Raw genomic sequence first — 15,403 nt, 5'->3', positions numbered from 1 at the left:
CATATAATAAACTGCATATATTTAAAGTATAAAATTTGATAAGGCTTGAGACCACAATCAAGACAAACATTCCCTTTACTCCTCTCAGACTTTTGCACCACATTGTAATCCCTTCCTACCCCAGGCAACTACTGAACAGTTTCTGTGAACAGATCTATTGTATAGACATACCACAATTTGTTTATCCATGAACCTGTTGAAGCCATCTAGGTTGTTTCTAGTTTGGGGGTATTATAGACAAAGCTTCTATGAACAGTTGTGTAAAAATATATGCTTTCATTTTTCTTGGGAAAATATCTAGGAGTAGAATAATGGCCATATGATAGGTGTATGCTTGATTAACTTTGAAGAAACTAACTGCTTCCCATAGTGGTTGCATCATTTTACATTGCCAGCAGTGGTTAAGAAAGTTCTAGTTGTTCAACAAACTTATGAACAGTTGGCATTTTTAACTTTTTAAATTTAAGACATTCTGGTAGGTACAGAGAGATATCTCACTGCAGCTATAATTTATATTTCCTTAATGAAAAATGATGCCGAGCATCTTTTCATGTGCTTGTCATTTGTCATGTTATCTTTAGTGAGCTGTCCAAATCTTTTCATTTTAAATTTTACTTTATTACTTAATTCTGAGAGTTCTTTGTAAAGTCTAGATACAAGCCCTTTATCAAATATCATTTGGCAAATATTTTCTCCCAGATTATGGCTTATCTTTTTACTTGCCAACAGCAAAGTCCTTGATATGATGAAATCCAATTTATCATCTTTTTCCTTTTATGAAATGTGCTTTTTGTGCCATATTTAAGTAAACATTACTTAACTGAAGGTCACAATGACTTTTTTTCTGTTTTCTTCCAGAAGCTTTAGATATTAAACTAAGGCCTATGATCCATTTTGAGTTAATTTTTTTATACTTGTTGCATCATAGGGATTAAAGGTTACTACAATATAATTCTTCTAGCATTGTTTGTTGAAAGACTCTTCTTTTTCTACAAAATTACATTTTTCAACTCTGTCAGAAATTAGTTGAATTTCTCCTTCTGGGAAGATGGAGTAATTTTCCCATTTCTCTCATTAAGTACAATTAAAATTCCTGGATACTATAAAAACAAATAGAAGATGACTCTGAAAGATAGACAAAGACAGACCAGTTAGTGAGTCTGAAAAATATAGGGAATGACACGGTAGTAACTTCTCTGAGATTCCTTTTGGCCTCATATATCCTAGATTTGCAGCTGAAAAAGCTGGCATCCTGGCAATGCTAACAGTTTACCAGACAAAAATGTCTCCCTACCCCCTCAAAAAATGTCCTTCATAGTCAGAGAACTGAGAAAATGGCAACCTAAAAAGGAAATTTTAGAAAATAACTGCCCTATACTCCAGCTAAATACTAAAGAAAACATTATGGCACCAACTGTACCCATGCCGGTAAAGGCCAAATGGGAGTCTAGGCTTCTACTCTTAGGCATCACCTTGCTTGGGCATTTGAGAAAATTCCAATTACAAAGCCACAACTTTAATCCCCAAGGGCCAGTAAGGAGACCTTCACTAATGATGTCAATGGAAACCAAATGGAGAGCCTCAATTTCCATCCCAATATCTGGCAATAATGAGCTATCCCTCCACCCAAACTAAGTGTTATCAGGGGAAGCCTGGTGAAAGCCAGAATTCTTACCATTACCTAATGGAAACAAGACGACCCACTTAGGGTGTATCAGTGGAGACCATATGGGGAGTTGGAACTCCTACCCTGACCTAGCAGTAGGAAGGAGCCATGCTGACTTTGGGTGTTGATGATTGCTGAGTGGGGAACTAGACTTCTTACTCTGCCTGTTAGTAAGAAGTCAGCACCCCCAATTTTCCTTCTGGAGTGAACACCAGATAAAACAAAAGGTTTAAAGACAAGACAGAATTTCATAATACAAATTTTAAAAGTCCAAATTTCAATGGAAAATAACTTATCAAATCAAGAACCAGGATGAAAAATGAAATATTCATTAGATGACACCCCCACAAAAGATATTAGAATTATCTGAAACAGTTTTCAAAACATTATAAAAAACCATTATAAAAATGCTTCTATAAGTAATAATGCACACTGAAACAAATGAAAAACAGAGAAGAAATAGGAGATACAAAGAAGAACCAAATAAAAGTTTTAGAACTAAAAATATAGTAAACTGAAATTTAAAAGCTCAGTAGAAACCAGGCTTAACAGAAGAATGCAAGGAACAGATAAATAATCAGTGAATTAGAAGGCAGATCAACAGAAATCACTCAAACTGACCAAGAGACAAAACAGACTTTAGAAAAAAAATGAACAGATTTTTAGAGACCTATGGAGAAAAACATCTAACATTTGTATTGTTGGAGTTCTATAAAGAGAAGAAAAGAAGGCAGGGCTAAAAAAGTTTTGGAGAAATAATAGCTAAAACCTCTCAAATTTGGCAAGACATAAACCTACAGATTTAAGAAACTTAGTTAACCTCAAATAGGATAAACTCAAAGAAATCCACATTAAGAAATATCATAACTAAACTTCTGGATTTTTTTTTGGGGGGGGGAGTACAGGAGATTGAACCCAGGGGCACTTAACCACTGAGTCATATCCCCAGTCCTTTTTAAAAAATATTTTATTTAGAGACAGGGTCTTGCTAAGTTGCTTAGGGCCTGGCTTAGGCTGGCTTTTTACTTGTGAGCCTCCTGCCTTGGCCTCCTGAATAATTAAACTTTTGAAAGTAAATAATCAAAAAATCTTGAAAGCAGCTAGAAAAAAATGATAAATTATGAACAGCAGTAAAACAACTAAACCTCCCAGAAAAAACTAGAAATGGAAGAACTTCTTTAGTTTGATAAGGAAGAAAAATACAACAAACAAAAACTCATCTGCTTTCTTGATACTTAATAGTGAAAATATGAACTTTTCCCTAGGATTGGAATGAAGAAAGGATGTTATCTTTAAACACTCTTTTCAACATGGTGCTCTAAATTCTAGTCACTACAATAAAACAAGAAGAGAAAATAAAAGAGATACAGCTTAAAGGGAGGAAATAAAACTCCATACTTACAAATGGCATGTTTTACATAGAGAATCCCAAAGATACTACAAAAATCTAGAAAAGATTGATGAATTCATCAAGGAGAAAAGATAAATATACCAAACTTTATCTACCTATTCATCCATCCATCCATACACCAGTCCTGCGGGTTGAACCCAGGACCTCATGTATGCCAAGTAAATGCTCTACCACTGAGCTATACTCCCAACCCCAAAATCAATTCAATTTTTATTTATTGGCAATGAACATGCAGATAACAAAATTAAAGGCATAATGTCATCTATAATTTTTTTAAAAAGCACTAATCTAATGAAATATATACTGTATAGAACATGGATGATAATAAAAGAAATCAAAGACCTAAATAAGTGAGAAGACATGTGGATATCATATTGTTAACACTCAGTGTATCCAATTCAAGACTTACAACACAGCTGTATCAATCAAGATTATGTGGCCATTAGTAGAGGGAAAGACACAAAGATCAATAAAAAAGAGAAAGACTCTAGAAATTTACTTATAGAAATATGGCCAAAGGACACTTGGCAAAAATGTAAAACAAGCCAATGGAGGAAGATAGCCTTTTATTCAAACAGTGCTAGAACAGTTGGGCATCCTTAAGGAAAACGAACAAATGAGCAACAACAACAACAACAAAGAAAAACCCTTGAGATAAATCTTCCACCTCATAAAAATTCCAATAAAAATGAGCCACAGACTTAAATGTAAAAAAAAAAAAAAAAATCAATTGGTCATATATATTTGAGTCCATTCTTTTTCATGGGCCTATCTTTACATCAACAGTACAATGTTCTGATTACTTGTAACTGTATAATAAATCAGGAAATTAGGTTGTTAGTCCTATATTACATTATTTGTTTTGAGAGTATTTTGACTATGTTAAGTTCTTTACGTGTCCACAAGAACTTTAGAATTGACTTGTAGATTTCTAAACAGACTGCTGGTATTTTGATTGTGATGGTTTTCAATCTATAGATCATTTGGAAAGAAATGACATTTTAAAAAGACTGAAGCACCCATTCAATAAATATGGTATATCTTTCTGTTAATTCATTTAATTTTCCTCAACAATGTATTGTATGTTTCATTCTTGCATATATTTTGTCAAATTTATTCTTAATACTTTTCAAAGCACTTGTTAGTTCTAGAAGATTTTTGGTGGATTCCATAGGATTTACTATATAGATGATAATTTCATCTTTAAATAAAGACAGTTTTTACTCTTTCCTTTTCAATCTGGTTACCTCCCCTGACCCCCTTATTGTACTGGTTATGATTGCCAGCAGTTGAGGGGGTAGAAGTGGATATCTCTGTCTTTTCCTTTGTGTCATGGAAAACATTCAGTATTTTATTACATATAATGTAATCTTTTAGTTCTTTTTTTCATAGTTTTTATCACGTTGATGAAGTTCCTTTGAATTATAGTTTGCTGAGAATTATCAGATATGTATATGACATATCTATATATATATCTAAATATATCTGTATATTTCTAAATTTTATCATATATATCTCTATAATCTCTAAATGATGGATGGACTTCCTCATATAAATTTTCCTAAACTGTTTTCTTTTTTAGTCTATTAAAATGGGTAAATTACATTGATTAACTTTTGATTGTGAAACAAATTTTGCATTCCTGGGGTAAACTCTCGTCATAATACATCGTACTTTTTATATATTGTTGCGTTCAATTTGCTAAAATTCTGTTAAGAATTTTTGCATCTGTATTTATGTGACATTCTAAGTTATTTTTTGTAGTGACTTTATCTGGTTTTGTTATCAGGGTATTCTGATCTCATAAACTGAGTTAGGAAATAGTTTCTTCAACTTAAATGATATTTTATACAGCAATAATATTATTTCTACTTTAAATGTTTAGTGGGATTCATGAAAGAGGCCATTTGGGCATGAAATTTTCTTTGTTGAAAGTTTTAAACTAAATGTTTAATATCTTTAGTAGATGCAGGATACTCTATGTATTTATTCACTTTTGAAAGTTTTTCTGGGTTGTATTTTTCAAGTAATTTTATCTAAGTTTTCTAATTTATCAGTATATATCTGCTCATAATATTTCCTTATGTCTTTAATATTCATATCTGTAATGCTGGTGTTTCTCTCTTTACCTACTTAGTTTGGATAGTGATTTTTCGACTTTATATATCCTCTATAGAATCAGACTTCACTTTCATTAGTTTTCTGTTTCCCGTTTCACTGATTTCATCTCTGATTGTATTACTCCTTTCTTTTAATTTCAAGGGTTTCATTTGTCTCCCCTTCCTACACTTGGTAAAGTAGAAGGTAAAGTCATTAATTTTGACACATTTCTTCTTTTCTGACACATACATTAGTGCTGTAGAGTTGCCTTTAAGTCCTGCTATAGAGCTACCCCAGAAATATTCTTTTTTTTTTTTTGGTTCTTTGTGGTACTGGGGATTGACAGGGTTAACTCTATCCTCTGTAACATCCTCAGCTTTATCTTTTAAATTTTGAGATAGGGTCCACTAAGTTGCCTCAGACTTGCAATCCTCCTGCCTTAGCCCCCTGAGTTACTGGGAGTATAAGTATGTACCTCCATGTCTAGCTATACTTTTATTTTCATTCAGTTCAATATATGTTTTAATTTTCTTTTGCTGCTTTTTTGATGTAATTAATTATTTGGAAGCGTGTTACATTCTAAACATTTGAGAATTTTCTTGGTAGCTTTCTGCTATTGATTTGTAATTTAATTTCCTTGTGGTCAGAAAGCATCTCTGTATGACTTGAACCTTTAAAAATTTATTGACACTTGTTTTATGGCACAGAGTTAAATCTATCTTCGAAGATGTCTATGTATGTTGCTTCTGTTGGATGACATGTTATATACATGTTAAGCAGGTCAAGTTGTCAATATTGCTCTTCATGCCTTCTGTATCTTTACTGATTTGCTGTGTACTTGTTCCACTAATTATTGAGAGAGGTGTTAGAAATTTTAACTGTGATATTTTTCTTAATCCAGAAAGATTTTTCCTTATAGATCTATCATAGTTTTTGTTACTCAATGTTATTAAATACATAGAATTTTTATGTTCTTTTGACTAAGTGAACTTTTATCATTATGAAAACCCCCCCCCCCCCCTTTTTCTTGGTAATATTCTTTGTTTTGAAACCTTCTTTGTCTGACACTTTAACTTCCTTTTGAGTATCAGCCTTTTTTTTTGTAACTGCAATAATTTTGGAACAGTTTGTAAACATGTTCAAAAACAAAGTTACCAAAAAAGTAAGGGAATAAAAGAGTAGCTGAGGGAATGATTTCCTTTTCCATTTAGGGATGGTGGGTAAGATGTCAACTTTCTACATTATACAGACCATTTAGTTCTATTAAAAACAAAATAATCACAGACTTCAATAAATCTGTTTTCCTGACCATCTCCCTTAGAAACCAGCAGCATCAAGAATAATAGGATCTGAAAACTCAAGCGAAGACAAAAGTGAATTTTGGAGGGATGGGGTTGTGGCTCAGTGGTAGAGCACTTGCCTAGCATGTGTGAGGCCCTGGGTTCAATTCTCAGCACCATAAATAAATAAATAAACAAACAAACAAACAAACAAAGGTCCATTGGCAACTAAAAAAAAATTTTTTTTAAAAAGTGAATTTTAGATGGTTTAGTATTTCTCTACTACTGCAAATTCTTAAAGTTCTTCCACTTTTATTTATTGAGATTAGTTCTGAGACAGGATGCTGAGATGTGCAGAGGTTAACAGGAAAAAAAGACTGAGTTTTTGTAATATAAGAAGATGTTGGAAAAGAATACAACTTATCTTTTGTGTACAAAATAGTCGGGGATAGAAACCAAATTAAGCAGATTCTATGTACCATGTGACATATTCTAGTATAATGGGAAAAAAATAAACAACAAAAAGGCAAAAACGAGGGTTATGGAATCAGAAACAAAGTTACCTCCTGGTTCTATGAGGAGGTTTTCGATCTTAGGCAAATTACTTACAATGTGAAAAGCTTATTTCTTACCAATATAATAGTAGCTTTTACATAAAATAGAGAAAACTTCTTAATGATAAATACGATATATGAGCATAACATAACACAGCAGGACATCTAGAAACATTAGGGATGAAAAAAATTATTGCTTACGTTTTTCCTGTAATGCCTGCAATTTATTCAGTTCTTCATTCTCTTCATCACTATCTTCACTGCTTGTACTGCTGACATCCAAAACTATGTCCCTTTTGGGATCTACTCGGAGAAAATTGCGGCACTCAAAAGTCAGATGACCAGCTAAGTGAACAAAAGAGAGAGAGAGAGAGACAGAGAAAGAAAGAGAAATAAACTATACGCTGTGTATTTTTATTTTATTGCCTCTTGGTAAGCAACAAATTACAATTTCAATAATATAACATATAAAATACTTTAGTTTTTATTTAGTTGATGGTAGTTTAGTTATTTTCCCTATACTTTTCTTCTGAAAAGAGATCCTTTACCTTTCTTTGCTGGAAGTTCTAATTCAATTAATATTTTGGGGGACACTTCGTATGAATTTTAGAGTGTTGAATTACTGTATTTTCCCTTTCTAAAAGTATGTAATATTTTAAACTAAACTAAGTACTATTATATTTGAAATGATATATTTTACTCCTTTCTATTCTTTCTCAGCTTAACTACTATATCATGCAATTATACAGTTTTCATCTAATTAAAATTGTCACAATTATATACATGCATTAAATTAATGTAACTGAATATGCTTTTTTCTAAAGAATACCTAAAATTTTAATTCTGACATCATTTTCCTAATGACTCTCCCTATAAGAAAACTGTAATAACTGTCTACTTACTGTGTAATACATTTTAAAAAAATCTAATATACAAATACCAGAAAAGTACAGGAAACAATTTAATCAATACTTAGATACCTATCACATACATGTCAACATTTACTTTCTTTTAAGGCAAATGTTCACACACACATGCATGTGCACACAAACACACACAAAGGTAGGCAGTTTATATTACCTTTGAAACTGTCTCAATCTCATTTATTCTGTCTTCGGAATTAACTACACTGAGGTTCATGTCTACCTTTCCCAAACAATGCTATTGTATGTTGTGTTTTCAAGAAATAAACACCATTATACCTATCATTCTGTAACTTGTTTCTGCCACTCAGTACGGTTTGTGATTCACTTACATTACCATAAGTAGAAGTAATTTTCTTATTTCATCTAACAAATCATATTTCATTATATAAAAATCATATTTATTTATTTATCCTACTACTGATAGAAGCTTAAGTTACTTCTAGTACATTCTAATTAACTACCAGTTTTCTCTAGGGCAGTAGCTTTCAAATTTTCTTGATCATGATTGACCAATGGTTACACAAAAATGATTATGATGATAATGATGATAATGATAACACACACAAAAGAGTAAAGGTGAACTCCTCACTTCATACCACATGCAAATGTTAACTCAAAATGGATTAGACACCGCAGAATGTAAGAGCTAAAAGCATCAAACTCTTAGACAAAAGCACAGAAGTAAATATTCATCATTTTGGATTGGCAACAGACTCTAAGATGTGACACTAAAACTACAAGCATTCAAAGAAAAAAATGATAAAACTGGATTTAATCAAAATTAAAATTTTTTGTGCAAAGAATGTTTTCAGGAAAATTTTAAAATTACTATGGTAGAGGAGAAAATATTCGTAAATCATCTGTCTGGTAGGGTTTAATATCCAGAATATATATAAAAAAGAAAAACAACAAAAAGACAAACCAGTTTAAAAAAATGTGCAAGTAACTTAAATAGACATTTATCCAGAAACGAAATACAAATGGCCAAGAAGCACATGAATACATTTTTCACTAGGAAAATGCAAATTCAAACCACAAGAAATAACTTCATGTCTTTTAGGATGGTTCATACTTTTCTACTGTCAAAATTTCTGACACCAAGTTTGTGAGTTTCTTCCACACTTCAACAAGCAGTTCTTTCTGGACACTAACTGGGTATTCTACAATTAAATTAATTTGACATTACCTGGAATTATTGTAGACCCTACAGATTAAGGGCTCAATCCCACAAGATTCCCCCAAATCCAGATGCCCATCATAAATCTGGGCCACCCATTCTTTTGACTGGCTATATAGTCAGAGGTTCTCACAAGCCCCTCTTAAGTTTGATAATTTGCTTAAATGGCTCAAAGAACAGAGGAAAAAGATTATTTACCAAGAGCAGAAACAATCAAATGGAAGAGCAAAGTGCAGGTAAGGAGAATGGAGCTTCCATGTTCTCTCTGGGTATGGGATGCTTCCAGGACCTCGATGTGTTTCCCAACCCAGAAGCTCTCTGAATCCTTTAGTTCAGGGTTTTTTGTTTGTTTTCCCCTATTACATAGGCATGACTGATTAAATCACTGACTGTTGGTAAGTAAAGTCAGTCTCCAGCCTCTTGTCCTTATTCTTCTCCTTCTGGATTGATGGAAGCTGGGCTAAAAGTGTCAATCTTATATAGTTGGTTCTTTTGCAACCAGTTCCCATGTTGACGCTGTCTAGGGGTCCATAAAGAGCCATCTATTTGTATTAGTATAAACTTAGGTTTGGCTAAAAGGGACTTGTTAATGAATAACAAAATATATTCTTATTACCCCTATCAGTCAGGAAATTCCAAGTGTTTTAGAAACTCAGTGTCTGGAATCAGGCACAATGATCAAATATATATTTCTTATTATCACAAATGGCTACAATTAAAAAAAATGGAAAATAATAAATGTTGGTAAGGATGTGGAGAAATATCAAGACGCTGTATATTTTTAGTGGGAAATAAAATGATTTAGCTGCTATGCAAAGCAGTTTAGAAGTTTTTCAAATGCCAATAGGTGACCTAGTAATTCCACACCTAGGTATATACCTAAAATTATTGAAAACAGGGACTCGAGCAGAAACTTGTACAGCAATGTTCACTATAGCATTATTCAAATATCTATCAATGGATGAATAGATAAACAAAACATGGTATATCCATACAATGGAATATTATTCAACCATAAAAAGCATGCCACAATGCATGCTATGGCATGGCTGAACCTTGAAAACATTAAACTAAGGGGAATGAGCCACATGAATATCTTGTGATTCCATCATATGAAATATCTACAACAGGCAAATTCATAGTGGCAGAGAGTAGAGAGAAGTTGCCAGGGGCTGAGGAAAGAAGGGAGTAGAAGAAAGATATTGCTTTAATGTTTATAAAGTTTCTGTTTTGGGTGTTAAAAATGTTTTAGAATAGAGTGTTAATAGTTGTCCAGCATTGTGAATATAATTAATGCCACTAAATGATACACTTCAAAATGGTCAAAATAGTATATTTTATGCTGTATACATTTTACCAAAATAATAATAATAAAAAGGAATAAAAAAGGAGCATAGTACAGTGTAAAATCTTACAGATAACCAGAATCCCACTTAGAATAACCCCAAGCCTCTGTTTTCTAAGTTGTTAATAACAATAATCCATACCAATTAATATTTAAAAAATTTTTTTTGGTAGTTGTAGATGGACAGAATGCCTTTATTTTATTTGTTAATTTTTATGTGGTTCTGAGGATTGAACCCAGTGCCTCATGCATGATAAGGAAAGTGCTTTGTCACTGAGCTACAGCCCCAGCCCATCCATAGCAATTATTGAGGACTTCCTGTGGCCAGGCATTGATCTAAACACTTGACTTGCATGAATTCATTTAATCTTCACAGCAACTCTATGGAATTAGGTAATATAATTATCTCAACCTATAGAAAGAAAAATGAAGGACACCACAGCTAGGCAATTTGCCTAATATCACATAGCTAGTAAGTGCCAGCTGAAGTTTGTTGCTTAGTAATCTGGTGCCAGAGCCACTAATCTTGAATGTTCATAAAAACCAAGATACCTATTTCATAAAGTTGTTTTAAAAATGAAAAGCAAGGAAATTTAGTTTTGAAGTGTTTAGCAAACAGTCTAATACCAAATAAGTATTTAATACATGATACTAGCTTATGACCATATATTGTATCAATATAAACAAAAGTATATTCTCTTGTTTCCTTATTCCAGGAGTGGTCACATGGGCAACTCAGTAAATGCCAAGTAACAATAAAGTCTCTAGTTTCATTTTGACTGTGGCAGATAAAAGCCTGCCAATGCATAATTAAAAACAAAACTCTTGTTTTATAATTAGGGCTCCTAAATGACTACTTCTTGGCCTATGGTATATATAAACCATGCTAACATACTGTTAACTTAAGCAAGCTTTGGCTCTACCTAAAATCCTCAGATTTAAGAATGCAAAAGCTACTAAATAGATAATTAAACTCAATTAAATAATTAAATCCCAATTAATCAAGCTTCATACCCCTCTCATTTTGGTTAAAAAGATATAGGCCTCTGTAGTTATTGAATCCTAGCCATGTACTACAGTTTATGCTCTCCTGATCACTGCCTTCCTCTTCTTGTCTTTTTACTATAGTTTCTGAAACATACTGAAAGTTAACTCCAGTTTGGACAGTGTCACCATTTATCTACAAGTAAATAAACATTAACCAATTCTAAGATGAATTGGTAACTTTAAAAAGTTGACCTCATATTCTGGGATACACAAGGAAGACAGCTCACTTGTCTAGTAAGTGTTTTCTATTATATAGATGAACAGCCACCTGCTGCAGGTGAATAGCTCTATTCAGTGAGGTCTTTGGAACTTCTTACCTGCCATAAGCTTTAATGGGCAAAGCAGATTGTTGGCTTTTCTTGGTTCCCTGATATTCTATCTTCCATGACTACACTCCCTGTCACCTGCAACTACTGTATCTCTGAGAATTTTAACTTCAGTATTGCATTGACTTTCAATCTTCTAGTTTTCTCATTTCTTCACACCATGCATAGATATATTTGTGAATCTCATTAAGACCTACAGTGCCTCAATCCCTTCATTTTCTCCTAGCCTCAAATCTTTCATTACTGATCAACTCTTGTGTCTCTTTGACTCTTTCATACCCTTGTCTGTCTACTTACTATATTTCATTGCAACATAAGGTTTGGCTCAAATTTTCTGGATTATTCCCACCCCTGCAAAGTCAAGCTATGCTTGAGAACAACACATACTCATAAAGATTAGCATAAAAATAAACTAGTTGTCTCACTTTTTATTTGTCCTTAGTCTACTTCCTTTCCTACTTCTAAATGACTTTTCCAAACCTGTGCCTGACTCAAGAAATTCCTTAGCCCAGTTGTCCTATTCCACTCCAACCAACTTCCTAAAAAGACAAGTCTATCTCCTAGTTTATAAAGAAAATTGAGATTACCAGGCAATATTTCATTTTACTTTTTGTCTCTATACCTAAAAAATTTATTCCTGCCCTCATTTAGTTTCTTCCAAACTGAAGAGGTATCCTTGCCATACCTCCTTGGGGAATTTACTTAATCTTTTAATCTTCTTCTGTGTCAGATATCTGTAATGTCTCTGCTAATGCCTCCTCAGTCTATATAAACATAGCTCAAAAACCCTCCACTTTCTCCACATTACCTTTTAGGAATTTCTTATTTTTCTTCTAAATTTCTTGAAAATGGAGACTACATTAGCCTTCTCTACTTCTTTATCTTCCCATTCAGGCCAGAATCTACACAGTTTATTTCATGACCTACATTCTAATTAAACTACTCTTGCTAGAAAAGCATCCAACTTGCCAAAGCCAATGAACATTTTCAATTCATTACTTACAAGTCTTACCTGACAACTTTCCCTCAACATAAAACAGTCTGATTCTCTGGCCTATGTGATACTGCACATTCTTGCTTCTACTGGCAATGAAACTTTTCAGTCATTTTTCTTGTCCACTCATCCCTATACATCGTATTCCATCAGTTGATATTTTACTCTACTAAGAGTCTGTTAGTGATTGATTATTCTGCAATCTGTTTAATTAAACATCATTTAGACAAATAAAATGTGAATGTAGAAAAAAGAAAGAATGATAGTTTTTATGAAACAAATCTGTACTTATGGAAAGACTTGATTTAAATAAGCAATTGTGAAATTAGAGATTGGCAAGAAGGCTATGGAAGATAGATGAAATTCTAAAACGATGAGGGGCAGAAATCTCTTAATTTTCCAGGATGTGTGTCCATAATATGGCAGGAAGCTTATAATTCCAGGGTTCTACATTTCAAATGTAATAGTGCTTTCCCTGCACCCTGTTATTGTGAGCTACAACCTATCTTCACAGATTTCTAGGTAGATAGTACTGTTTCTAGTTGAGAAGTAATGACAGAAGAATTCTACACTTAAATTCCTTTACATGTATCTTAACTTGTTCTTTATCTTCAAAGAAACAAACTATAAAAAGTAGAAAATTCATTTGAGATGTGAGTTCCAAACAAAACATTTGTCAACATTAATAAGCAGATTATAGGCAAAAAAATGTAAGGGCTCTATATAAAAAAAGTTAAATAAAACATTAGAGGTATTGAGACATCTACTTTTATTTCCTGCCGTTGTATACAAATATCCAACCAATGAGTCTACTATATTGATCTTTTTAAAATTGTGTTTTCTGAGAACTGTCATAATTATTTGATATTTACTCCATAGAAAGGCTTAGAGTACTTATAGTTATTCATACATTTCCAACTTCAAAAAAATCTAATAAAACTCACTGTAATAATGCTTTCTATAAAATTCTTTTAAACTAATTTTGCTAAGGAAATTCTGCCATGAAAAGGAGACATTTTATTTAGCAACATGTTCATTCCTACCTTGAAATTAACATGAAGCAGCAATATACCCACTATTGAAACATAAAGACAATAAAATATTTTCAAATACTAGAATTCTTAAAATTGTACAATTGATAGAGAAACAATATTCTTTTGTAACTAAATGAAGAATGCTCATATTTCTGAGCACTAAGACATTTCAAATAATCTTATTTGTCTTTCCCTTACCTCTACACTAGCAACACAAAGATTCTGGCCCCCAAATAAAAGATGAGCTTACTTTTAAAATGTAGTTTCTATGTCAAAGATATATAAAATGAGGAGACTACCATTTCTAACAGTTGTAGGGATGTAACTTTAACAAAAAAGGGAAATATTACTAAAATTTTTCATATGAGACAAATTAGAAATTGTTTAATAATTTAATCACTAAAATAATAATAATAATCTGAATAATAAAAAAGAAAGAACTAAAGTTGGAAAGAAGGTGAAACTATTTGCTAACTTGGCTTCTTTTAAAAACTAATTGCTACAGATGCTTCCATTGTTATCTAAAATAAAGTAGCAATTAGGAGACTAGATGAACAAATATTCTGTTTCCAGAAAATGAGTTTAACTGCCTTCCTAGAAGTCTTAGTTATTAAAAGAAGTCAAAGAATAAACTGATATAAATAGAGAGACTAGGAAATCCATTCCAGACTTTTAAGTAAATGTAGCATTTCTATCTGTAAAAGGTTCCTAAGTTTTCTAGAATAATGAGACATGTAAATCAGCAATAATTGAAACAATGTAAATAAAGCAGAAATAAACATGAATAAATTAAAGAACAGAAAAGAAGGCAATCATTTTTTACATGCAAGTCTGTCCTTCAGTTTTCATTTATATGAGAGATATATACTTATGCAATCACTTTTGCTTCTTGAGCAAACTTCCTCTGAACCAAATGTGAGTCTTTGCTTGGAAGCTTGTGACTTACCTCCGTGGCATCTTTCATTGTGTCCATCTGATGGAGATGTATATCCTGAGTGCTCTTTTAAACTATACTCTTGCATGGATTTTTTTTTTTTTTTTTAATTAAACCACCCTTACATTGTTAAACAATCCAGGCTGATTTGCACAGTCTCCAAACAACTTAGAAAACAGCAAACACTGTCATAATAGCTATTAGTAAAGCCTTAGGAATTGTTACAAAAAATTCAACTATGAAAATGTTACTTATTTACAGTATAAAATTATAATTTTTTTAGTATTATATATAGTTTAACCTGTTTAGGTTTATCTTTTCAGTTTATGACAGTAATCATAATGGAGATTAATGGTTGTTTAAAACAAGTATTTTTTTGTCCATGAGAAAAATTTCTGGAATCAATCAAACCCTAATTAAAAAAGGATAAATATCTCAATAAACATGAACAATTTTCAAAAATAGTTTTCAATGCCTTCACCTCTTTGTCTAGTATCCAGGTTAAGGAATAAAAGAATAAGTATATATAGATTTGAAAAAAAAAATATTTTCTCCAAACTCCTAAATCTACTACTAACCACTTGTACTTTATGACATCTTTGCTAGTCA

General features: G+C 32.2%; 1 protein-coding gene across 1 annotated transcript in view; it reads right to left on the bottom strand.

Moving 5' to 3' along the window:
- The window catches only part of Srek1ip1 (SREK1 interacting protein 1), a 34,603-nt gene that overhangs the window by 7,872 nt on the left and 11,328 nt on the right, over nt 1-15,403 (bottom strand). Inside the window, exon 3 of the mRNA XM_027951621.2 lies at nt 7,213-7,356. Coding sequence (XP_027807422.2) covers nt 7,213-7,356 — 144 coding nt within the window. The remainder of the gene's footprint in view (nt 1-7,212; nt 7,357-15,403) is intronic.

The sequence above is a fragment of the Marmota flaviventris genome, chromosome 5 (assembly GCF_047511675.1).
Source record: "Marmota flaviventris isolate mMarFla1 chromosome 5, mMarFla1.hap1, whole genome shotgun sequence".
NCBI classification, from domain to species: Eukaryota; Metazoa; Chordata; class Mammalia; order Rodentia; family Sciuridae; genus Marmota; species Marmota flaviventris.
This window is presented reverse-complemented; position numbering and strand designations above follow the sequence as displayed.